The sequence below is a fragment of the Pristis pectinata genome, chromosome 13, assembly GCF_009764475.1.
Source record: "Pristis pectinata isolate sPriPec2 chromosome 13, sPriPec2.1.pri, whole genome shotgun sequence".
Taxonomy (NCBI): domain Eukaryota; kingdom Metazoa; phylum Chordata; class Chondrichthyes; order Rhinopristiformes; family Pristidae; genus Pristis; species Pristis pectinata.
The window spans coordinates 2,753,658-2,780,870 of NC_067417.1; the positions used below are offsets into that span (position 1 = coordinate 2,753,658).

General features: G+C 51.6%; 1 protein-coding gene across 1 annotated transcript in view; it reads right to left on the minus strand.

Annotated features, from left to right (window-relative positions):
• Positions 1 to 26,913, minus strand: part of LOC127577454 (fatty acyl-CoA hydrolase precursor, medium chain-like) — a 459,511-nt gene extending 432,598 nt beyond the window's left edge. The window contains exons 1-2 of the mRNA XM_052028678.1: positions 26,668 to 26,913; positions 1,992 to 2,190 (exon numbers count right to left, since the gene is read on the minus strand). Of these exons, the coding sequence (XP_051884638.1) occupies positions 1,992 to 2,190; positions 26,668 to 26,725 (257 nt within the window). The 5' untranslated portion in view covers positions 26,726 to 26,913. The remainder of the gene's footprint in view (positions 1 to 1,991; positions 2,191 to 26,667) is intronic.
• Between the last annotated feature and the right edge of the window lie 300 nt (positions 26,914 to 27,213).

A 27,213-nucleotide genomic window follows, 5' to 3' on the forward strand; every position in this document is an offset into this window, starting at 1 on the left:
TAACTGTAACACTTTATTCTGCATTCTTTGTACTGTTTCAATGTCTGGAACGATCTGTCTGGATGGCATGCAGAAAACAGCTTTTCATTTATTTTGGTAGATGTGACAAAATTCTAATATCCCTGAGTGCTGGCTCCAGTGTCTTCTCGACAGCACACATTGTTAATACGTTGTCAGGGATTGAGACACCTGATCAAACAGCCTCGTCTGAACAAAGGCACCCCTGACAGATCCACACACCCTCAGTACTGCAGGGGCAGAGTCAGCCTGCAGTTGGTGCTCAGTACATAGAGACAGCTCTTTAAACACCTGGGTCTAATAGTTATGGAATCGTCAGACTTGGGCCAAAAGGATGCAGAAAACATTCACGGGAATGGTGCCGGGACTGGAGGGCTCAAGTTATGAGGACAGGCTGGGACTGTTTACCCTGGACTGAAAGAGGTGATCTTATTGGGATTTATAAAACCATGAGGGGCACAGGTAAGGTGAATGGTCACAATCTTTTTCCCAGGGTAGGGGAGCCTAAAACTCGAAGGGCATGAGTTTAAGGTGAGAGGGGAAAGATTTAAAAGGGACCTGAGAGACAGTGGGTCAAACTCAAAGTCAAGTTTATTGTCATCTGCACATCCATGTGTGCACAGGTGCAGTGAAAAACTTACTTGCAGCAGCATCACAGGCACAAGCAGCATTCACAAGAAAAACATAAATTAAACATAAATTATACACAAGAACAAAACACAATTAGAGCAAATAAAAACAAAGTCCATTGTAGTGCAAAGTGATCAAAGTGTTGCTGAACTGTAGTGATTGGGGTTGTGAAAAAACACGATGATGCTGGAGGAGCTCAGCAGGCCAGGCAGCATCCGTGGAGATAAGCAGGGGGTCAACGTTTCGGGTCAGGAGCCTTCTTCAGGACTGAAGATAGGAAAAGGGGAAGCCCACTATATAGGAGGGAAAAGCAGAGCAGTGATAGGTGGACAGAAGAGGGGAGGTGGGGTGGGCACAGGGTGGTGATAGGTAGATGCAGGTAAGAGTCAGTGATGGGCAGGTGCGGGGGAGGAGGGGAGAGCAGATCCACCTGGGGTTGGGTCACAGGTAAGGTGAGAGAGGCAAAAAAGGGAGGCTAGGAAAGGGAAGAAGAGAAGAAGCGTGGTGGGGGGGGGCGCGGAGTTGTGGGGGGGGTGGGGATTACATAACGTGGGAGAATTTAATACTCATGCCGTTAGGCTGCAAGGTTCAAGATTAGGGTTGTGCTGGTTGGTTCAAGAACAAAATGGTTGAAGGAAAGTAGCTGTTCTTGAACCTGGTAGTGGGTGTGTGAAACTAGCTGCCAGAGGAAGTGGTAGAGGCGGGTACAATTACTATGGTTAAAAGACATTTGGACAGGTAGGTGGAGAGGAAAGGCTGAGAGGGATGCGGGCCAAACGCTGGTCGATGGGACTAGCTCAGGAAGGCACCTTGGATGAGTTGGGCTGAAGTCGTTCTTTGTCGCTGGACTTTATGACTCTGTCCAGAGCTTGTCTGAACTCCAACTGCCACTAGGAAGAGTGGATACGTGGCTCCAAAAGGATGGATTTGTCAGGCATAAGAGACCATGGGAATAGAAGCAGTTGTGGGCTGTACAGTCCATCGTACCTACTCCACCATGGAACAGATCTTCTACCTGTGCAATCATCCTGCACCAACCATACATCCCTCTCCTTCCATCCCCCTCTGCCTGACCACACTCAGTGACCGAGTGTCCACAGTCTTGGGTGGCAAACTCCAAAGATTCCTCACATCCTCATATCGGTCTGGGACAGCTGACCCCTCCCTTCGACACGGTGACCCCCATCTCTGGACATTCAGAGGAGTGAAACGCCATCCCTGCCAAGCCCCTTGATGAACCCACTGACAGGCGGTGCCGGGATCATCGGAGGTGAGGCATCCCTGGCACTTGTGTCAGGTGAGAGTTCGTGACAACAGCCCATTCCCGCCGCGCCCACACTTACCCCGGACTGAAGGTCGTCGCCTTCCGAGTTCCACTCCACATCTCTGGTGGCTCCGGGGCGGAGAACCTCAAGGGGCCAACAGGTGGCTTTGCAAAAGGGATGCCGAGGTAGTTGTAGACAGGCTTGGTTGTTCCCCTGACCGACACCTGCTTCCCCTCCAGTGGTCCGTACTTGGTGACAACGATCGGAGGTCTGTCGTCTACAGCAGAGAGAGGAGGACAGGGTCAATGGTGCACCTTTCCTTTCTGACCCACCACACACCCACCTTTCCCTCAGCGCCAGCAAAACTATAGAGCTGGACACTGACTTCAGGAAAGGGGGCGGTGTATGTGCACCTGTTTACATCAATGGTGCTGAAGTTGAGAGGGTGGAGAGCTTCAAGTTCCTAGGAGTAAACATCACCAATAGCCTGTCCTGGTCTAACCATGTGGACGCTACCTCCTCAGGAGGCTAGAGAAATTCAGCATGTCCCCTTTCACCCTCACCAATTTTTAATCGATGCAGCATAGGAAGCATCTGGATAAGATGCATCACGGCTTGGTATGGCAACTGCTCTGCCCGTGACTGCAAGAAACTGCAGAGGGTTGTGGACACAGCTCAGCACATCACGGAAACCAGCCTCTGCTCCATGGACTCTGTCTACACTTCTCACTGCCTCGGTAAAGCAGCCAACATAATCAAAGAGCCCACCCACCCAGGACATTCTCTCTTCTCCCCCCTCCCATCGGGCAGAAGATACAAAAGCCTGAAAGCACGTACCACCAGGCTCAAGGACAGCTTCTATCCCGCTGCTGTAAGACTATTGAATGGTCCCCCTAGTACGATAAGATGGACTCTTGACCTCACAATCTACCGTGTTATGACCTTGCACCTTATTGTCTGCCTGCACTGCACTTTCTCTGTAACTGTAACACTACATTCTGCATTCTGGTATTGCTTTGCCTTGTACTACCTCAATGCACTGTGTAATGAATTGATCTATGTGGATAGTATGCAAGACAATTTTTTCACTGTACCTCAGTACATGTGACAATGATAAATGAAATTACCAAGTTATGTTTAGTTGTCAGCTGCCAATCACCTGTCGCTGGGCTGGAGGCTGTGGTGACTGTCTCACTGCAGAGAATGGAGCCAAACCTTGGACTGAGTACAGTGTGCAGACTGTGTGAGGAAGTGCCCTCATTTCACAGGTGATTAGGCAGAAGCCCTGATTCATCGCTGTCATGAACATTGGCGCAGCTGGTAGAGAGCCAGGTTCAATCCTGACCTCCAGCGCTGTCTGTGTGGAGTTTGCACGTTCTCCCTGTGACCGTGTGGGTTTCCCTCGGGTGGTATTGGTACTGGTTTATTATTGTCAATTGTACCGAGGTACAGTGAAAAACTTGTCTTGCATACCGATTGTACAGGTCAATTCATTACACAGTGCAGTTACATTGGGTTAGTACAGAGTGCACTGAGGTAGTGCAGGTAAAAACATTAACAGTACAGAGTAAAATGTCACAGCTGCAGAGAAAGTGCAGTGGAATAAGGTGCAAGGTCACAAGGTAGATCATGAAGTCAGAGTCCATCTCATTATATAAGGGAACCATTCAGTAGTCTTATCACAGTGGGGTAGAAGCTGTCCTTAAGCCTGGTGGTACGTGCCCTCAGGCTCCTGTATCTTCTACCTGATGGAAGAGGAGAGAAGAGAGAATGACCCGGGTGGGTGGGGTCTTTGATTATGCTGGCTGCACTGGGTGCTTCAGTTCCCTCCCACATCCCAAAGTCGGGCAGGTTGGTGGGTTAATTGACCGCTGTAAATTGTCCCCAGTGTGTGGGTGAGGGGTAGAATCTTGGCGGGGGGGGGTTGGTGGGAATGTGGGGAGAATAAAAGATGGGGTTAATGTGGGATTGGTGTTATTGGGTGGTTGATGATCAGTACAGACTGGATGGGCCGAAGGGCCTGCTTCCATGCTGTATCTCTCTACAACTCTAAGATTCTAGATATTAAGGCGTAATGTCAAAGAACAGGTGAGTTGTACCAGTGTCCTGCTGAAGCTGATCCCTGTTCATGGGATCTTGCTGTACGCATGTCGCCACTGCATCTACAACATAGAACAGTACAGTACAATACAGGCCCTTTGGCCCACAATGTTGTGCCGACCTTTAAACCTCGCCTGAGTATCTAACCCCTTCCTCCCACATATCCCCCTATTTTAAATTCCTCCATATGCTTATCTAGCAATCTCTTGAATTTGGCCAATGTACCTGCCTCCACCACCACCCCAGGAAGCGCATTCCATGCCCCAACCACTCTCTGGGTAAAAAACCTCCCTCTGATATCTCCCTTGAACTTCCCATGTCTACAATACTAAAGCAAGTACACTTCAAAAAGCTACTGCATTGGCTGCTGAGCAGGTGAGAACGTCCTGCTGATGAAAGGTGTAGAAAGACCACAGAGAGCAGAGGACTTGGCCTGTTCCATCACGGGCACAGCTCTCCCCACCATCGAGGAACAGCTACAAGAGGCGATGTCTCAGGAAGGCAACATCCATCATCAGGGACCCCCACCATCCGGGCCGTGCCCTCCTCTTGACGCTGCCATCGAGCAGGAGGTACAGGAGCCTGTAGACCCCACACCTCACAGTTCAACAACAGCTTCTTCCCCACTGCCGTCAGGTTCTTGAACCCACCGGAAAAACCCCACCACTGCCTCAGACTGCATTTCCCTCAACTTGCACTATGTCCTTACGTTTATGTCTTGTTTATTGTGTCATGCAAGTTATATACAATTTATATCAATTTAAGTTGATGTAATTTATGTTTGTCAGGTTTGTAACATACTGCACACTGCTGCGACAAAAGCTAATTTTCATGGCATTCATACCCCGGGTACGCGTGCCCCCGACAATAAACTCGTACTTCAAGTTGTAGAATCTGAGTCACACGGCCTAGTCCCAGACTGACCGGAAGTAACATCAAATCCCATCTCATTCTCCCCACATTCCCATCAACAAGCTTTAGAACTTCGGCTGGAATACCAAGAGGAGGCCGGTTATGGAATTTCTGAGACAGTGTTCCAACCTACAAATAGTTAATTTAACAGGAAATTCATCTTCACACAAGAAGGAAAGGTATGGAATAACTTTTCAGGAATAACTCTGGAAGCAAAATCCCTGAAATCTGGAAATAATCACTGGCTAAATCCAATCGTAGATTCCTCCTGTAATCATTGCGTAATGCTCTGATATTAAAACACACCACACTGTGTTCCAGTGATGAACAGTGTTTGCCGTTAGGTCAAAGGGTTACAGAAGTATTTCAGTAAGTGATTTCACAAACTTTCTGTAACAAAAGTTTAGAAATGAGGGTAGGGGATCATGTTTCCAAACTCCTTTTACAGGAAGCTTTCAAAATCACTTACTGCAATACTTTTGACTTTCTGACGTAACAGTAAATACTCTCTGCATCAGAGGACAGTGGGGAGAATAAAATGGGATTGGTTATAGAGTTATAGCACAATACAGCATGGATCCAGGCCCTTCGGCCCAACCAGTCCAGGTGCTTCTTAAATGACACAGTTGTATCTGCCTCACCCACTTCCTCTAGCAGCTCGTTCCATACACTCACCACCCTCTGCGTGAAATAGTTGACCCTCAGGTCCCTTTTAAATCTTTCCCCCCCTCACCCTAAACCTATGCCCCCTAGTTTTGGACTCCCCTACCCTGGGGAAAAGACTGTTACCGTCCACCTTGTCTATGCCTCTCATAATTTTAAACACTTCTATAAGGTCGCCCCTCAATCTCCTACGTTCCAAGGAATAAAGTCCCAGCCTGGCCAACCTCTCCCTATAACTCACGCCCTCGAGCCCTGGCAACATCCTCGTAAATCTTTTCTGCACTCTTTCCAGTGTAACCACATCTTTCCTATAACAGGGTGACCAAAACTGTACACATTGCTCCAAGTGCGGCCTCACCAACGACTTGTACAACTGCAACATGATGTCCCAAGTTAGTGGGGATGGGTGCTTGATGGTTGGCATGGATGCAGTGGGCCACCTCCATGCTGTGTGACTCTGAAACCAGAATTGAGTGTTCATATTCCATTAGCTCTCCTCCTCCTCCAGGATCACCCAGATCCACCTATCACCTGCCAGCTCCTGCTCCAGCCCTCCCCCTCACCTCTTTATACTGGCTATCGCCCCTCTTATCTTTCCGCCTCGATCTGACCGTCCAGTTCCTGCCACAGCTGCTGGCTGACCCGCCAAGTTCCTCCAGGTCTTTGTTTGTTGCCCCAGATACAGGATCTCTCGCGTCTCCTATTCATGCTGTCCGCTTCCTCGAACCGAGCCTGAATATGTATTTTGTTACACCCAGCAAGGAACTGGTTAATTTCCAGGCCAGCCCAGGGAGAGACTGGAAGTCAATGGGACTGATTCACAGGAGTGTTCCCTTGCCCCAGGTCTGAGTCCGTTGGGGACCTTCCTGGAGACTGATTGTCAGAATGGTTTATTAAAGTGCAACCACCAAGAGGCAGTGCAAGTGCTGGTTGGCCTTCAGTTTTATTTGAACCAGTAAATCAGTGGACAATTAAAATTCATCAATACAGTCAAGTCTAGAGGAAATTCTATAGTAGGCTATGAGAAAACAGACAGGGGCCTGGAACTAGAAGGGTAGCTCTGTCAGCCAGCTCCATCACGGGCACAACCCTCCCCACCATCGAGGACTTCTCCAAGAGGTGGTGCCTCAAGAAGGCAGCACCCATCACTAAGGACCCTCACCATCCGGGACATACCCTCTTCTTGTTACTGCCGTCGGGGAGGAGGTACAGGAGCCTGAACACCCACACTCAACGATTCGGGAACAGCTTCTTCCCCTCTGCCATCATTTCTCTGAACGGTCCAACAAAAACCTTTTTCATCTTTGGTATCTTCATTAAGTCTCCTGTAGCCTCTCTAGTCCAAGGACATCGTCAAGGGGCAGCACTGTGGTGTGGCAGGTAGAGCTGCAGCCTCACAGCCCCAGTGACCCAGGTTCGATCCTGACCTCGGGCGCTGTCTGTGTGGAGTTTGCACGTTCTCCCTGTGACCGCGTGGGTTTCCCCCGGGTGCTCCAGTTCCCTCCCACATCCCAAAGACGTGCGGGTCGGTGGGTTAACTGGCCGCTGTAAATTGTCCCCCCTGGTGTGTGGGTGAGGGGTAGAATCTGGGGGGAGTTGATGGGAATGTGGGAAGAATAAAATAGGTTAGGATTAGTGTAAATGGGTGCTCGATGGTCAGCATGGACTCGGTGGGCCGAAGGGCCTGTTTCCGCGCTGCATCTCTGTGAGAACAACCTCGGCTTCTCCTGGGACCGTACTCACTCCAGACCTTGACACCTTCCCTACACCGTGGTTGTCTGTCTGGTTGAGGTTTAACCAGCGAGTTAAAAAAAGGTTTAGCATAACTTCCTCACTTTTGTAAAAATAAAAAACCTGTTGTTAATGGAGGGATCTGCTTTTTAAACAACCAGGGTACTGTCACAGAGGGAGTCAATGAACCCAGGAGATATTGTGCAGGGTGCACTCAGTAACACTGAGGGATTTCTGGCCAACATCTTTCCTGGCAACCACTGGTTCCAGCTAAACAAGGGCTGAGTTGTGGCTTCTCACGGCCACTGCAGATCATCTCCCAGGGTCTCAGAGTTCAATACAGGTCTGACAGTTGTTCTGGAACTTGGAGTCAGGACAAGTAACTGCCACAACTACCAGCAGCTCACTCTCAGCCAAAGACCCGATGCCAACTGTGGGGAAGGTTTCGGGAGCAGAGGCCGGGTGGTGAACTTCACAACCTCATCGTCCATTCCCAGGAAATGGACCACATGCCAGGGGACCTCAGAGCCGCAGTGGTTGTGACCATCTTCACAAAAGGAGACAAGTGGAAACTAGGGGGGTCATCACCAGCACCCCCCTCACAGTGGCTTCAGGGCTGCTCCCCGAATCAGTGTGGGTTCTGTCCGGCCTGAGGACACTGTGGGAATAGCACCAGCCTCTCCTCTTTTGATCTCACCAAGTCCTCGACAAAGAGGGGCTGTGAAGCAACCCCTAGGATTTGGCTGCCCATGGAAATTCATTTCCCTGATGTCAGGCAAGCCGTGATCCTGGCCCACGGTTCCTGACAGATCCGGCATCAGTGCAGATGGGATTAAGTAAGGTCAATCTTCCTCGCCCCAACATGGCAGCTCACCTCCAACAGTCGGCACTGGTGGGTCAGACGTGCAGAGAGTCAGTAGCATCAAATACCTGGGTGTTAACATCTCAGATGACCTGCCCCGGGCCCAGCAGAGTAACACACTCACGAAGAAGGTGTGCCAGCATCTTGACTTTCTCAGAAGCTCAAGGAGATTTGGCACGTCACGGGATACTTTAGAAGTTAAAGATGCACTGGAGAAAGTATCCTGACTGGGTGCATCACAGCCTGGTACGGCACTTCCAACACACAGGAACGCAAGAGGCTGCAGAGAGTAGTGGACACAGCCCGGTCCATCACAGGTACAGCCCTCCCCACCACTGACAGCATCTACAGGAGGCGCTGCCTCAAGAAGGTGGCATCTATCATCGAAGATCCCCACCATCCGGACCATGCCCTCTTCTCGCTGCTACCATCGGGCAGGAGGTACAGAAGCCTGAGGTCCCACACCACCAGGTTCAGGGACAGCTACTTCCCTTCAACCATTTGGTTCCTGAACCAACCTGCACAACCCTACCCCTACCTCAGCAATGCAACACTACTGACCACCTCTTGCACTGCCGTGGACTGGTCTCTGTGTGTTGTTTTTTTTTACACACTGATGTCTTGTTTTTGCACATTTTGTTTTCTCTCTCTCCTCACCTGTCTTGTATAATTTACGTATAACTTAGATTCTGTGTGTGTTGTCTGTACCTACGTGCCTGTGATGCTGCTGTAAGCAAGTTTTTCACTGTACCTGTACCTCACTGTACTTGTGTGCACAATAAAATTGACTTGACTTGAATATGTTCAAAGCTCAACACTCCCACACTCTTCTGGGGATCACTGACCCACGGGAGCATTCGGGATGGGGCTGAGAACCTTGAGTGCATGTGTCAGGGGCACACAGGCGCCCTCTGTAGATGTGGAAGGAGTAGACCACCTCACAACACTCCACCCACCCACTCCGAGCTACAGCCTGGCCTCGTCACTCCTCTCAGAGTGGAGGGAAGTCCCCCTTGAGGATGAAGGGCTGCTGAGGGAGAGGAAGTCCTCAGTGTTTAGCTGTGCTCCTCTAATTCGGTGGCCGTGCTCACTCGGAGGCGGGACAACGGGATCTGCCAATGCTCTCATTCCCCTGTTACCGACAGCACTGAGGAACCACCGCAGCACGTGATGATTCCCCTTCCCCATGGGGAGAGCTGGAGTGGGAAAACAACAGCTGCGTATGCAGACAGAGAGTCAGAGAGGATGACCCAGGTGGGTGAGTAATCAAAGACCCCACCCACCCAGGTCATTCTCTCTTCTCCCCTCTCATCAGGGATAAGATACAGGAGCCTGAGGGCACGTGCCACCAGACTTAAGGACAGCTTCTACCCCACTGTGATAAGGCTATTGAACGGTTCCCTTATACAATGAGATGGACTCTGACCTCACGATCTACCTTGTTGTGACCTTGCACCTTATTGCACTGCACTTTCTCTGTAGCTGTGACACTTTACTCTGTACTGTTATTGTTTTTACCTGTACTACCTCAATGCACTCTGTACTAACTCAATGTAACTGCACTGTGTAATGAATTGACCTGTACGATCGGTTTGTAAGACAAGTTTTTCCACTGTACCTCGGTACAAGTGACAATAATAAACCAATACCAATAATAAACCAAGACCAATACAGCATAGAAACAAGCCCTTCGGCCCATCACATCATGCCCATCTATACAATCCCACCTGCCTGCATTACTTCCGTATCCCTCTCTGCCCTGTTCATTCAGGTACCTGTCCAGATGCCCCTTAAATGTTGTTCCTGTTCCTGCCTCCACCACCTCCTCTGGCAGCTCATTCCAGACACCAACTCTTAGTGTGAAACATTTACCCCTCAGATCCCCTTTAAACTTCCTCCCTCTCACCTTAAACCTATGCCCTCTAGTTTTAGACACCCCTACCCTGGAAAACAGACTCTGGCTATCCACCCCACCTATGCCTCTCGTAATGCTACGTACCTCTACACCGTCACCTCTCAGCCTCCTCTGCTCCAGGGGAAACAGTCCCAGCCTATACAATCTCTCCTGGTAACTCAAGCCCTCCAGTCCAGGTAATATCCTTGTGAATCTTTTCGAGTCAGAGTCAAACAGCACGGAAACAGGCCATTCAGCCCAACTGGTCCATACCAACCAAGATTCCCATCTAAGCTGGTCCCATTTGCCTGTGTTTGGCCTATATCCCTCTAAACCTTTCCCATCCATAAAATGGTGGAGGAACTCAGGTCAGGCAGCATTAGTCCTGATGAAGGGTCTAGGCCTGAAACGTCAACTGTTCATTTCCCTCCATAGATGCTGCCTGACCCGCTGAGTTCCTCCAGCGTTTTGTGTGCTGCTCCAAATTTCCAGCATCTGCCGTATCCTGTGTCTCCTTTCCTATGCACATATCTTTTAAATGTTGTTAATGTACCTGCCTCAACCACTTCTGCTGGCAGCTCGTTCCAGGTATCAACTACTCTGTGTGAAAAAGTTCCTGAAGCTCTAGTTTGAGACACCTCTACCATGGGAAACAGACTCTGGCTGCATCTATGCCTCTCATAATTTTATACACCTCTCAGCCTCCTTCGTTCCAGGGAAAACACATCCAGCCTCTCCTTATAACTCAAGCCCTCCAATCCAGGTAAAATCCTGGTGAATCTTTCCTGCACCCTCTCTGGCTGAGACATGTCCTCCCTGCAGTGTGGAGACCAGAACTACACACAATACTCCAACTGTTTCATACAGCTGCAACATGACGTTCCAACTGTCATACTCTTTGCCTGTTTCAGCACAGGTCTCTGGGACATACACCAGAGAAGGCAAACACATGCATTTCTGGAACTCTAGAAGGGACACTGCAGCCAGAGTATTAGACATTGGGTCCGCCACAGCAGGGGTACTGCATATTGTTCTGGTCGCCACACTGTAGGAAGGGTGTGACTGCACTGGAGAGGGTGCAGAGAAGATTCCCCGGAATGTTGCCTGGGATGGAGCATTTCAGTTATGGGGAGAGGCTGGGCTTTGTTTCCCCTGAAGCAGAGGAGGCTGAGATCTCCCCTAAACTTTCCTCCACTGACCTTAAACGGATGTCCTCTGGAATTGGCCATTGCCGACCTGGGGAAAAGGTGCTGGCTGTCCACTCTATCTACGTCTCTCATATACACCTCTATCAAGTCGCCTCTCATCCTGCATCGCTCCAAAGAGAAAAGCCCTAGCTCGCTCAACCTTTCCTCATAAGACATGTTCTCTAACCATCCGGGTAACTCTCCGCTGCACCCTCTCTAAAGCTTCCACATCCTTCTTATAACGAGGTGACCAGAACTGAACACAATACTCCAAGTGTGGTCTGACCAGAGCTCTATAGAGCTGCAACATCACCTTGTGGCTCTTGAACTCAATCCCCCGACTAGTGAAGTTAGTGCACACCATACACCTTCTTAACCATCCTATCAACTTGCGCAGCAACCTTGGAGGGATCTATGGACTTGGACCCCAAGATCCCTCTGTTCCTCCAGTGTGGAGGAACAGAGGGATCTTGGGGTCCAAGTCCATAGAATCCTGAAATTGACCTTGGAGTACTTCCAAAGTGCATCACTTCACACTTTGGAAGATCGAACTTCCAAAGTGCATCACTTCACACTTTTCCCAGTTGAACTCCATCTGCCACTTCTCCATCCAAACCTGCATCCGGTCTGTATCCTGTTGTAACCTACGACAACCTTCTACACTATCCACAACACCTCCAACCTTTGTGTCATCTGCAAACTTACTAACCCATCCCTCCACATCCTCATCCAAGTCATTTATAAAAATCACACAGAGGGCAGTTGGAATCTGGAACGCACTCCCTGAGGGGTTGGCGGAGGCAGAGACTGTCCAATTTAGGAAGCATCTAGACAAGCATTTGAACTGCCAAGGCATAGAAGGCTGTGGGCTAAATGTATTGATACATTTAAATATATAAATATATCTAAATATACAAATCAGAGTATTGAGTATAGGAGTTGGAATGTTTTGGTGAGGTTGTATAAGTCATTGGTGAGACCAAATTTAGAATATTGTGTGCAGTTCTGGTCGCCGAACTACAGGAAGGATGTCAGTAAGATTGAAAGAATGCAGAGGAGATTTACAAGAATGTTGCCGGGTCTTCAGGAGTTGAGTTACAGGGAAAGATTGAGCATGTTAGGACTTTATTCCTTGAAGCGGAGAAGAATGAGGGGAGACATGATAGAGGTTTATAAAATGATGAGGGGCATAGACAGAGTTAATGCAAGTAGGCTCTTTCCACCTAGATTAGGAGAGATAAGTACAAGAGGACATGGCTTTAGGGTGAAAGGGGAAAGGTTTAGGGGGAACATTAGAGGGAACTTCTTCACTCAGAGAGTGGTGGGAGTGTGGAACGGGCTGCCATCTGATGTGGTATATGCGGGCTCACTCTTAACTTTAGTAAAGAGTAAATTGGATAGATACATGGACGAGAGAGGTCTGGAGGGGTATGGGCTGGGGGCAGGTAAATGCGACTAGCAGAATAATGTTTTGGCACAGACTAGAAGGGCCAAATGGCCTGTTTTCTGTGCTGTAGTTTTCTATGGTTCTATTGGTATTGGTTTATTATTGTCACTTGTACCGAGTTACAGTGAAAAACTTGTCTTGCGTACCGATCGTACAGATCAATTCATTACACAGTGCAGTTGCATTGAGTTAGTACAAAGTGCATTGATGTAGTACAGGTAAAAACAATAACAGTACAAAGTGTCACAACTACAGAGAAAGTGTAGTGCACTTTGGAGCTAGGGCTTTACTCTTTGGAGAGGAGGAGGATGAGAGGAGACATGATAGAGGTGTACAAAATATTAAGAGGAATAGATAGAGTAGATAGCCAGCGCCTCTTTCCCAGGGCACCAATGCTCAATACAAGAGGGCATGGCTTTAAAGTAATGGGTGGGAAATTCAAGGGAGATATCAGAAGGAGGTTTTTTTTACCCAGAGAGTGGTTGGGGCATGGAATACGTTGCCTGGGGTGGTGGTGGAGGCAGGTACATTGGTCAAATTCAAGATTGTTAGATAAGCATATGGAGGAATTTAAAATAGAGGGATATGTGGGAGGAAGGATTTAGATAGGCTTAGGTGAGGTTTAAAGGTTGGCACAACATTGTGGGCCGAAGGGCCTGTATTGTGCTATGTTCTATGTTCAATAAGGTGCAAGGTCAAACCAAGGTAGATCGTGATTGTGGGTACGTGGGACTGGTAGCGACAAGTACAGTGGCCGACGTGGACCTGATGGGCCGAAGGGCCTGTTTCTGTGGTGCAGTCAATGCCCAACCCTTGAGCTTGAGCTGCTGCAATCGGGTGGTGAAGGCATTCCCACAGTGCTGTTGGGGAGGGAGGTGCAGCCACGGTGAAGGAAGAGCGCCGCGTTTCCACGTCACTAGGCTGTGCCACTTGGTGGGGAAGCTGCAGGTGGTGGCGTCCCCCTGCCCTGGCTGCCCTTGTCCTGCTTGGGTGGTAGTGGCAGGAGGTTTGGGAGGTGCTGTTGGAGGAGCCTGGGTGAGTTTTGTAGATGGTACACACTCCACTACGGTGCACTGGTGGTGGGGGAATGGAGGTTGGGGATGGTAGACGGGGTTCCCACCAAGCGGGCAGCTGTGCATTGTGACGGTGTTGAATTTCTTGAACACTGGAGCTGGGCGACTATCCCATCATACGATATGCTGGAGGGACTCAGCGGCTAGAGCAGCATCAGTCCTGAGTGAGGGTCTTCACCCAAAATGTCAACAATTCCCCCCTCCCACAGATGCTGCTCGACCCACTTGAGTTCTCCAGCAGACTGATTTTTGCCCCAGATTCCAGCATTAGCAGTCTCTGGTGTCTTCCATCACACTCCTGACTGGTGCCCTGTAGATGGTGGAGAGGCTTTGGGGTGTCAGGAGGTGGGTCACACCACCAGGATCCTCAGCCCCTGACCCGTTTGTGTGGCTGGTCCCCGGTTGACGTTCTGCTCCCCAGGATGTTGATGGTTGTGGGGGGGGGGGGGGGGGTGTGGTGGTTGGTGGAGAGATTCGGTTTGGGAATGTCAGAAGGGTACCTGTACATTCCCACTTTTTGCAGGCCGGTTACTGCTGTAACACAAGGCAACATTGCACACTGCAACCCAGCCTGGTAACCACCAGAAATGTGTTAATCAACCTTTAGGAGCAACCTGGGGTTAAAGTCCTCCAAATCTCAGAAGGATCAGATCCAGAAATGCGCTGGGACAAGTTGTTGAATCCCACAGGTGAATAAACTTCAGGGGGCCGAGTGTTTGCCACTAACTACTGTACGACCTTGTGAAATGAGAACTGCTGAATTCACACTTCTTCCTGCTTGTTGGAATAATTGTGCAATCCTGTGTATTAGGAAATATTCCTCTGCACTTGAGCAACATCAACGGGATAGAACCTGTTAGGAGTTCACCTCTCATTATCCCTTCAGCACAGCTGTCAGCTTCCTTTAGCCAAACCAGAGTAAGTGGCATGGAGTCAGCAAAACAAAGGAGCTGGTTATTGACTTCAGGAAGGGAGACAGTGCACACACTCCTGCTGCTGAGGTCAAGAGGGTTGAGAGCTTCAAGATCCCAGGAGTGAACATCACCAACAGCCTGTCCTGGTCCAACCATGTAGACACCATGGCCAAGAAAGCTCACCAGCACCTCTACTTCCTCAGGAGGCTAAAAGAATTCAGCATGTCCCCTTTGACCCTCACCAATTTTTTTATCAGTGCACCACAGAAAGCATCCTATCTGGATGCATCGCGGCTTGGGACGGCAACTGCTCTGCCCGAGACCACAAGGAATTGCAGGGAGTTGTGGACACAGCCCAGCGCATCACGGAAACCAGCCTCCCCTCTGTGGACTCAGTCTTTGCCTCTCGCTGTCTTGGTGAAGCAGCCAGCATAATCAAAGACCCCACCCACCTGGGACATTCTCTCTTCTCCTCTCTTCCATCGGGTAGAAGATACAGGAGCCTGAGGGCACGTACCACCAGGCTCAAGGACAGCTTCTACCCCACTGTGATAAGACTATTGAACGGTTCCCTTATACAATGAGATGGACTCTTGAACTCACAATCTAACTTGTTATGACCTTGCACCTTATTGTCTATCTGTGATGCACTTCCCTGTAGCTGTGACACTTTACTCTGTAATCTGTTATTGTTTTTACCCTGTACTACCTCAATGTACTCTGTACTACCTCAATGCACTGTGTAATGAATTGACCTGTACAATTGGTTTGCAAGACAAGTTTTTCACTGTACCTTAGTACAAGAACCATAGAACCATACAGCACAAAACAGGCCCTTCGGCCCACCAGGCTGTGCCGTCCATCAAACCACCCTCACACTATCTAACCCTTTCCTCCCGCATATCCCTCTATCTCACATTCCTCCATGTGCCTATCCAACAAACTCTTGAACCTGTCCAATGTATCTGCCTCCACCACCACCCCAGGCAGTGCATTCCATGCACCAACCACTCTCTGGGTGAAAAACCTCCCCCTGACATCTCCCCAAAACCTCCCACCCATAACCTTAAAGCCATGCCCTCTTGTCCTGAGCATTGGTGCCCTGGAAAGGAGGCGCTGACTGTCTACTCCATCTATTCCTCTCAATATTTTATATACCTCTATCATGTCTCCTCTCATCCTCCTCCTTTCCAGTGAATAAAGCCCTAGCACCTTAAGCCTCTCCTCATATTCCATACGCTCTAATCCAGGCAGCATCCTGGTAAATCTCCTCTGCACCCTCTCCAACGCCTCCACATTCTTCCTATAATGCGGCGACCAGAACTGAACACAGTACTCTAAGTGTGGTCTAACTAGAGTTTTGTAAAGCTGCATCATCACTTCGCGGCTCTTAAACTCAATCCCACGAATTATGAAAGCTAACATCCCATAGGCCTTCTTAACTGCTCTATCCATCTGTGAGGCAACTTTCAGTGAATTGTGAATATGAACCCCCAGATCCCTCTGCTCCTCTACACCGCCAAGTACCTTGCCATTTACCTTGTACTCTGCCCTGGAGTTTGTTCTTCCAAAGTGTACCACCTCACACTTCTCCGGATTGAACTCCATCTGCCGCTTGTCAGCCCAGCTCTGCATCCTATCAATATCCCTCTGTAAGTTCCGACAGCCCTCCACACTATCCACAACACCGCCGATCTTAGTGTCGTCCGCAAACTTACTAACCCAGCCTTCCACCCCCCTAAGTCATCTATAAATATCACAAAAAGTAGAGGTCCCAGAACCGATCCCTGCGGGACACCACTAGTCACAGCCCTCCAATCCGAGGGCACTCCTTCCACCACAACCCTCTGCTTTCTACAGGCAAGCCAATTCCTAATCCACACAGCCAAGCTTCCCTGCATCCCTTGGCCTCTGACCTTCTGAAGAAGCCTACCATGAGGAACCTTATCAAGCGCCTTACTAAAATCCATATAGACCACATCCACCACACTACCCTCATCAATCTTCCTCATCACCTCCTCAAAGAACTCTATCAGGCTTGTGAGGCAAGATCTTCCCTTCACAAAGCCATGCTGGCTGTCCCTAATCCGTCCATGATTCTCTAGGTGTTCATAGATCCTATCCCTTAGAATCCTTTCTAACAGCTTACCCGCCGGACGTGAGACTCACCAGTCTGTAATTCCCTGGACTATCCCTACTACCTTTTTTGAACAAGGGGACAACATTCGCCACCCTCCAATCCTCTGGCACCATCCCCACGGACAACAAGGACTCAAAGATCCTTACCAGCGGTTCAACAATCTCCTCCCTCTCCTCTTGAAGCAGCCTGGGGAATATTCCGCCAGGCCCTGGAGATTTATCTGTCTTGATATTATTTAACAACTTCAACACATCCTCTCTCTTGGTATCTACAACCTCGAGAACATTACCCTTACCAGCACTCCCTTCTGCGTCATCAAGACCCCTCTCCTTGGTGAATACCGAAGAGAAGTACTCATTCAGAACTTCTCCCACTTCCGCTGCCTCCAGGCACATTCTCCCACCTTTGTCCTTAATCGGACCCACCTTTACCCTAGCCATCCTCCTACCCTTCACTTACGTGAAAAAGGCCTTGGGATTTTCCTTAACCCTACTAGCCAACGCCTTTTCATGTCCCCTTCTAGCTCTCCTCACCCCTTTCTTAAGTTCCTTCCTCGCTACGCTATATTCCTCACGGGCCCTGTCTGAACCTTGCTGCTTATACCTTATGTACGCTACCTTCTTCTCCCTAACTAGTCATTCCACCTCTCTCGTCACCCACGGTTCCTTCACCCTGCCATTCCTTCTCTGCCTCACCGGGACATATTTATCCCTAACATCCTGCATAAGATCCCTGAACATCGACCACATCTCCACGGTACATTTTCCTTCAAAAACGACATCCCACTTTACACTCCCAAGTTCTCTCCTTATAGCCTCATAGTTCGCCCTTCCCCAATTAAATATCTTCTTGTCCTCTCTGCACCTGTCCCTGTCCATGACAATTTTAAACAAGTGGCAATAATAAACCAATTTACCAATGTAACTGTCCAAATGTCTTTTAAGTGTCTTTCCTTCCAAGTGGATGACCTCACATTTACCAACATTGTACTCCATCCACCAGACCCTCGCCCACTCACTGAACCTATCTATATCTCTCTGCAGACTCTCCGCATCCTCGGCTACATCTATTTCTTGGTTTATTGCCTGTGCCGCTGTAATGTTATTATTTGGTGGCCTGTAGACAACTCCCACCAGTCATTTTTTCCCTTTACTATTCCTAAGGGCAGGCACGGTCGTGTAGGGGCTGGCTTAACACTGTTGCGGCGCCAGCGATCTGGGTTCGGTTCTGGCTGCTGTCTGTGGGAAGTTTGTACGTTCTCCCCATGTCCTCCGGGTGCTCCGGTTTCCTCCCACATTCCAAAGACGTACGGGTTAGGAAGTTGTGGGCGTGCTGTGTTGGCGCCGGAAGCGTGGCGACACTTGCGGGCTGCCCTCCGAACACTCGATGCAAAAGATGCATTTCACTGTGTGTTTCGATGTACATGTGACTAATAAAAAAATCTTGTCTTGTCTTGTCTAATGTACCCACCTCTACCACTTCCTCTGGCAGCTCGTTCCATACACCCACTCCTCAGATCCCCTTTAAATCTTTTCCTCTCACCTTGATCAGTCCAGATAAACATTAGGATGTGACTGAGAGTGAGGCAGCTATGAGAATCCCAAAGGTAGAAGCACAGAAGCCTCAATCTTTGGACTGGTCCAACAGTTTACAGGAGGAAGATATGGTGGGTCTTGGAAACAGGATTTAAACCCTGACTGAAACTCTGCATCACAAGTACCTAGGAACAACACTCGGTGTAGGACCTCGAGTCTGGGAGGCTTGAATGTTGGTGATAAGTGGGAGATGGATCACCTCATGCCTCAATGGGTAGTTCTCTGTATGAGACACAAGAGACCGCAGACGCTGGAATCTGCAGCAACATGAAAAGCTGGAGGAGCTCAGTGGGTCGAGCAGCATCTGTGGAGGGACTAGTCCGAATGACAGGTCTCGACTTGAAACGTCGACAGTCCATTTCTCTCCACAGATGCTGCCTGACCTACTGGGTTCGTCCAGCATTTTGTGTGTTGCTCCAGTTTTCTATACGAGGTGTCAGTGCTTCTACTGTGTGTAATTTATAATAAGCTTTTTGAAGGATATCCTTCGCCCAGCCCATGGCCGTCTGTATGAGGCGGGTGTGATAGATACAACAAATCCACTCCACAATCTAGAAGGCAGGAGTGAGACAGAGTTCAGCTCCTTCATCAACATCTCCCAAATATTGTTCGTGTAGACTAGGACTTTATTCCCTGGAACGTAGGAGATTGAGGGGTGACCTGATAGAGGTGTATAAGATCATGAGGGGCATAGACAGGGTGAAAGCACACAGTCTTTCTCCCAGGGAGGGGGAGCTAAAAACATATAGGGCATAGGTTTAAGATTAGAGATTTAAAAGGGACATCAGGGGCAGCTTCTTCACACAGAGGGTGGTGTGTATTTGAATGAGCTGCCAGAAACAGTGGTTGAGGTGGGTACATTATGTTTAAAAGCCACCTAGGTAAGTCATAGAGTAATATAGCACAGAAACAGGCCATTCAGCCCAACTCGTCCATGCTGACCATGGTGCCCAGGAAGCTAATCCCATTTGCCTACATTTGGTCTATATTTGTCCAAACCCCTCCTATCCATGTACTTATTCAAATGTCTTCTAAATCTTGTTATTGTACCTGCCTCGACCACTCCCTCTGGCAGCTCGTTCCATATACTCACCACCCTCTGCGTGAAAAACCTGCTCCTCAGGTTCCTTTTAAATCTTTCTCCTCTCACCTTAACCCTATGCCCTTTAGCTTTTAGTTTTGCATTGTGTGCATTCACCCTATCGATACCCCTCATGATTTTATACACCTCTATTAGGTATTGGTTTATTATTGTCACTTGTACCGAGGTACAGTGAAAAACTTGTCTTGCATACCGATCGTACAGGTCAATTCATTACACAGTGCAGTTACATTGGGTTAGTACAGAGTGCATTGATGTAGTACAGGTAAAAACAATAACAGTACAGAGTAAAGTGTCACAGCTACAGAGAAAGTGCAGTGCAATAAGGTGCAAGGTCACAACAAGGTAGATCGTGAGATCAGAGTCCATCTCATTGTATAAGGGAACCGTTCAATAGTCTTATCACAGTGGGGTAGAAGCTGTCCTTAAGTCTGGTGGTAACCCCTCCAGAAGGTAACCCCTCAATCTCTGATGTTCCAAGGAATAAAGCCCCACCCCGCCCAACCTCTCCCTATTACTCAGGCCTTTGAGTCCTGTCAGCATCCTTGTAAATCTTCTCTGCGCTCTTTCCAATGTAATGATGTCTTTTCTAGTAACAGGCTGACCAAAACTGTACGCAATACTCCAATTGTGGTCTCAATAACATCTTGTACAACTGCAACATAATGTCCCAACTCCTATACTCAGTGCCCTGATTGATGAAGGCCAATGTGCCAAACACCTTCTTCACTACCATGTCTATCTGTGATGCTGCTTTCAGCGAACTATGTACTTGTACTCCTCGGTCCCCCTAGTCCACAGCACTACCCAGGGCCCGACCATTAACTGTATAAAGTCCTTATAAAGATTTGACTTCCCAAAATTCAATATTTCGCACTTATCTGAATTGAAAGCCATTTGCCATTCCTTGGCGCACTTACCCAGCTGATCAAGATCCCCCGGTAACTTCTGATAACCTGTTTCACAGTCTACAATACCACTTATTTTAGTATCATCCACAAACTTACTAAACAGAAGTTCACACACTTACACCCAACTTACAAAAATAAGGGACAACAAAGGTTCAGCACCGACCCCTGTGGGAGAACCCTAAATAAGGGGACATGATTTCAAGATTAGGCGGTTGAGGTGCTTAAGAACTTCTTACAGGGGCTGGTGAATCTCAGGAACTCTCTACCCTGGAGGATTGTGGAGGCCAGATTATTTGTACTATTTAAAGAAGAAGTAAATGCATTTTTGGAAGATGAGGAAATGGAGGGCCATCTGGACCTGGCACAGAAGAGCAGCTGAGGCCTGGGGCAGATCAGCCATGACCATATTGGATGGCGGAGCAGGCTTGGGGCTGTATGACCTACTGCTGCTCCTATTTTCTCAGGTTATTATGTTCTTAATTTACAGAATGGTAAGTAGAACTGATGAAATAATGATAAATATCAGAGCTTCTGCTCATAGAGGTGCATGAGTCAGATGTAATACCACTAAAGGAAGCGGCATTCAGACACTCCTGAAGATTAATAAATGCATGAATCTCATATTGTGAAAGATGATGCCACAATGCAATGATAATTTGCCCAATGCAGTGAGGAGCTAATCCTATCATAGCAAGTGTCCTGCACTCTCATTTCCTAATCTCACTTTCAGGGAACGTGGCATAGCATCAACAACAAAACCAGTGTTTTACTTAAGGAAAGAGGGAGAACTTAATTAGTAGCTCAGCCTATGCTGCTCGTACATACCACTCCTTGTCATGGAATCTGCTTCTCAAGTCCATGGATAGGAGACATTCAGAGGGCTATGGGCCAAACGTGGGCAGATGGGACTAGCTCAGCATGGACGAGTTGGGCCAAAGGGCCTGTTTGCATGCTGTGTGACTCTATTACTGTGTCACTGAGAGAACCAACCGCTCCCTGGGAATAAAGTGACCTCAACAATAATACTGAACAAAAGCCATTCAACTCCCACTCCTTTCCTTCTTCTTATGTTAACTATGACCTCATGTTCTCTAATTACTGAGTCCCCAAGGTGCAAATTATTTTCTCAGTTTATCACCTCAGAACAACAATCTTTTAAACATGGCTACCAAATGTCCGCTTCCAATGAAAAGAGCTCCAGTTCCTTGAGCTTATTGTTGTCAGGGTAAGAATACATCCCCTGGGGCTACTCTGCATTCTTGGCACCTTTACTCCAGTGAGGTGCCCAAACCTTGGCTTCAACTCTTGAACCTTCAGAGACTTGAACACAAGACCCAGACCCGTGCTCAGTTGGCGACTGAGAGAGTGCTGCAGTGCCGGGAGTGCTGGCTTTCATTTGGAAAGAAGAGACTGCAGATGTTGGAATCTGGAGCAACAACCAATCTGCTGGAGGAACTCAGCAGGTCGAGCAGCATCTGTGGGTGGGGGGGGGGGGGGGGTAGGGGGGGAGGATTTGTCGGTATTTCAGGTCGAAACCCTGCATCAGGACTCAGTGCAGTCTTCAGACTCGAAACATCGACAGTTTTAAGATATTTAAGATATCAAGATAATTCTTTATTAGTCACATGTACATCGAAACACACAGTGAAATGCATCTTTTTGCATTACTGAGAATGTGCTGGGGACAGCCCGCAAGTGTCGCCATGCTTCCGGCGCCAACGTAGCATGCCCACAACTTCCTAACTTGTACGTCTTTGGAATGTGGGAGGAAACCGGAGAACCCAAAGGAAACCCACGCAGACACGGGGAGAACGTACAAACTCTTTACAGACAGCAGCCAGAATTGAACCCGGGTCGCTGGCGCTGTAATAGCATTACGCTAACCGCTACACTACCGTGCTGCCCCACCCCCATTCCCCAGAGATGCTGCTCGACCCGCTGAGTTCCTCCAGCAGATTGTTTGATGCTGGCTTTCATTTGACAAGCTAAACCGAGATCCTGCCCTTGCAGGGGGCAGTAAAAGATCCCATGGGCACCGGGGTATAAACAGAAACAGAAAACACTGGAAACACTCAGCAAGTCAGGCAACATCTGTGGAGAGAGAAAGTTCAGAGTTTAGTTTGATGATCTTTAGTTTGATGGAAGGACATTGACCTTTCCTCAGAAGCACAGGTGGTCATCAAACTGTTCACCTCTTCCCACAGATGCTGCCTGACCTGCTGAGAATTCTCTGATCGGATAGTCTCTGACAACAGTTTAGTTACTGAACCAGGGACGTGCACATCACTGTAAACCTGCTGCTGTTAGGAGATGCCTGTCCATCCATTCTTAACATGAAAGAATCCACATTTTAGCTTTTCTTTGGTGATTACTGGGGAGTTCCCCATCCTGATCATCCTAACCCCTGGACCGGACCACAACCTAGAGTCCTGGCCAACAGATTCAGGGGCACAGGATCAAATCCCAACACAGCAGGGTGGGAACACAGATACATGTACAGGAATGAAGAACAAGGATTGGTTATGATAATGATGAAAATACCGGATCATCATTAAAAACACATCTGGTTCACTAATGTCCTTCAGGGAGAAAGACCTGCTGTTCTTGCCCATCTGTGACTCCACTCCCACTGCAGTGTGGTTGGTTCTAAACTCCCCTCTGAAGTCGTAGAATCAGCTTATCAGGAGGAGGCTGCAGTCCACCGCCAATGCCAAATCCAGTCAGTACCAGTCTCTCACTCTTTCCCCACAGCACTGGAAATTATCCTCCCTTCAGCCCATCTAGTTCTCTTCTGTAAGCCCCGAGTGTTTCTGTTCCCACCGCCCCCTACAGGCACCAACGTCAGTTCCCCACTGCCGCTCCCTACAGGCACCAACGTCAGTTCCCCACTGCCGCTCCCTACAGGCACCACCACTCCCTACAGGCGCCAACGTCAGTTCCCCACTGCCGCTCCCTACAGGCACCACCACTCCCTACAGGCGCCAACGTCAGTTCCCCACTGCCGCTCCCTACAGGCACCAACGTCAGTTCCCCACTGCCGCTCCCTACAGGCACCACCACTCCCTACAGGCACCAACGTCAGTTCCCCACTGCCGCTCCCTATAGGCACCACCACTCCCTACAGGCGCCAACGTCAGTTCCCCACTGCCGCTCCCTACAGGCACCAACGTCAGTTCCCCACTGCCGCTCCCTACAGGCACCAACGTCAGTTCCCCACTGCCGCTCCCTACAGGCACCACCACTCCCTACAGGCACCAACGTCAGTTCCCCACTGCCGCTCCCTATAGGCACCACCACTCCCTACAGGCGCCAACGTCAGTTCCCCACTGCCGCTCCCTACAGGCACCACCACTCCCTACAGGCGCCAACGTCAGTTCCCCACTGCCGCTCCCTACAGGCACCAACGTCAGTTCCCCACTGCCGCTCCCTACAGGCACCACCACTCCCTACAGGCACCAACGTCAGTTCCCCACTGCCGCTCCCTATAGGCACCACCACTCCCTACAGGCGCCAACGTCAGTTCCCCACTGCCGCTCCCTACAGGCACCAACGTCAGTTCCCCACTGCCGCTCCCTACAGGCACCACCACTCCCTACAGGCACCAACGTCAGTTCCCCACTGCCGCTCCCTATAGGCACCACCACTCCCTACAGGCGCCAACGTCAGTTCCCCACTGCCGCTCCCTACAGGCACCAACGTCATGTCACCACCACTCCTTACAGGCACCAATGTCAGGTCACCACCTCCGCTCCCTACAGGTGCCAGGTCTCCCCTCAGCCTCTGCCGCTCCAGAGAAAACAACCCAGGTTTGTCCAATCTCTCCTTACAGCTCATGCCCTCCTAATCCAGGCAGCATCCTGGTGAACCTCTTCTGCACCCCCTCCAAAGGCCCCACATCCTTCCTGTAACAGGCAACCAGAACCACAGGGTGGGGCCAGAATTCACTCCGAGGCAGTGATTGAACCTCAGGTATGGACTCTGAGCTCCAGCAGGGCACAGCTGGATCCCCACCCCCACCGCTCCGGGGCTCTGGTCACCTCCTGTGAACCTCCAGGCTCCGAACCCTTGAACTCTGCTTGTTTCAAACTTTCACCACCTCATTGGTCCCGAAGTGGAATGTCCACCAGGTCCAGCCAACGTTAACGCTTTCCAGCCAGTGCCGGTTAGCTTACCACCCCCCACCCCACCTCCCAAATTAACCCCTGTACCAACCCCCAGATTCTGCCCCTCGGCACAGAAGGATCCAAGCAAGCCTGCACTGGGGCTGGCTGCAACAGCAGGGCGATTGCTGCAGTCTTGTGGGGACCCTTGCACTCTGTAGGGGTGCGGGGGTGGGGTGCAGGAGGTGTAGGGAGTGCGGGAGGTGCATGGGGTACAGTGAGGGGGTGCGGGGAGGGTGCGGGAGGTACAGTGAGGGGGTGCGGGGAGGGGGTGCGGGGAGGGTGCGGGAGGTGTGGGGAGGGGGTGCGGGGAGGGTGCGGGAGGTACAGTGAGGGGGTGCGGGGAGGGGGTGCGGGGAGGGGGTGCGGGGAGGGTGTGGGAGGTGCGGGGAGGGGGTGCGGGAGGTACAGTGAGGGGGTGCGGGGAGAGGGTGCGGGGAGGGTGTGGGAGGTGCGGGGAGGGGGTGCGGGGAGGGTGCGGGGAGGGTGCGGGAGGTACAGTGAGGGGGTGCGGGGAGGGTGCGGGAGGTGCGGGGAGGGGGCGCGGGGAGGGTGCGGGAGGTACAGTGAGGGGGTGCGGGGAGAGGGTGCGGGGAGGGTGTGGGAGGTGCGGGGAGGGGGTGCGGGGAGGGTGCGGGGAGGGTGCGGGAGGTACAGTGAGGGGGTGCGGGGAGGGTGCGGGAGGTGCGGGGAGGGGGCGCGGGGAGGGTGCGGGAGGTACAGTGAAGGGGTGTGGGGGGTGCGGGGAGGGTGCGGGAGGTGCGGGGAGGGGGTGCGGGGAGGGTGTGGGAGGTGCGGGGAGGGGGTGCGGGGAAGGTGTGGGAGGTGCGGGGAGGGGGTGCGGGGAGGGTGCGGGAGGTGCGGGGAGGGGGTGCGGGGAGGGTGCGGGAGGTGCGGGGAAGGGGTGCGGGGAGGGTGCGGGAGGTACAGTGAGGGGGTGCGGGGAGGGTGCGGGAGGTGCGGGGAGGGTGCGGGAGGTGCGGGGAGGGTGCGGGAGGTACAGTGAGGGGGTGCGGGGAGGGTGCGGGGAGGGTGCGGGAGGTGCGGGGAGGGTGCGGGAGGTACAGTGAGGGGGTGCGGGGAGGGTGCGGGGAGGGTGCGGGGAGGGGGCGGGAGGTACAGTGAGGGGGTGCGGGGAGGGTGCGGGAGGTGCGGGGAGGGTGCGGGGAGGGGGTGCGGGGAGGGTGCGGGAGGTGGTGCGGGGAGGGGGCGGGAGGTACAGTGAGGGGGTGCGGGGAGGGTGCGGGAGGTGCGGGGAGGGTGCGGAAGGTGCGGGGAGGGTGCGGGGAGGGTGCGGGAAGGGTGCGGGAGGTGCGGGAGGTGCGGGGAGGGTGCGGGAGGTGGTGCGGGGAGGGGGTGCGGGGAGGGGGTGCGGGAGTTGCGGGGAGGGGGTGCGGGGAGGGTGCGGGAGGTGTGGGGAGGGGGTGCGGGGAGGGTGCGGGAGGTGCGGGGAGGGGGTGCGGGGAGGGTGCGGGGAGGGGGTGCGGGAGGTACAGTGAGGGTGTGCGGGGAGGGTGCGGGAGGTGCGGGGAGGGGGCGGGAGGTACAGTGAGGGGGTGCGGGGAGGGTGCGGGAGGGGGTGCGGGGAGGGGGTGCGGGGAGGGGGTGCGGGGAGGGTGCGGAAGGTGCGGGGAGGGGGTGCGGAAGGTGCGGGGAGGGGGTGCGGGGAGGGTGCGGGGAGGGTGCGGGAGGTGCGGGGAGGGGGTGCGGGGAGGGTGCGGGAGGTGCGGGGAGGGGGTGCGGGGAGGGTGCGGGAGGTGCGGGGAGGGTGCGGGAGGTGGTGCAGGGAGGGGGTGCGGGAGTTGCGGGGAGGGGGTGCGGGGAGGGTGCGGGAGGTGCGGGGAGGGTGTGGGAGGTGGTGCGGGGAGGGGGTGCGGGAGTTGCGGGGAGGGGGTGCGGGGAGGGGGTGCGGGGAGGGTGCGGGAGGGGGCGGGAGGTACAGTGAGGGGGTGCGGGAGGGGGTGCGGGGAGGGGGTGCGGGGAGGGGGTGCGGGGAGGGGGCGGGAGGTACAGTGAGGGTGTGCGGGGAGGGTTCCAACCCTCCCCCGGGATCAGCCCCTCACCTGCGGCCGAAGCCAGCGCCAGCACGGCGACCACCGCCGCCACTCCGCCCATCGCCATCGCACCGCCCGCACCCGGCTGCGCCTCCGGCTGATGTAGCCGCTCGGGGGAGCGTGGTGCTAATCACCTCCTCCCGCCCGGACGAAAAACAGAGCCCCGGAGCCTTGGCACAGGTTTGGGGACGGTCCCCGCCGCTGAACTTTGAGATCTGCAAAGTCGCAAACAAGTGATTGTGAAAGCAGGGAATGGATTTTTCAAAGCAAGTCCCTGATCAACCAGCTCTCCCCTGATGTCACCCTCAGCGGCTCCGCCTTCAAACTTACCGGATTCATTGCGAAACATATTTTAAGAGAAGCTGCAGAACATGTTCACAAGGACGTTGCCGGCACTGGAGGGCTTGCTGAGTTAGAAGGATAGTCTGGGACTGTCCTCTCTGGAGTGCAGGAGGCTGAGGGGTGAATTGGTACATTGTTCTATTATTGTCACATGTCCAGTGTTGTGCATTCCGTCCGTTCAGATCATTTCATTACACAGTGCATTGAGGCAGT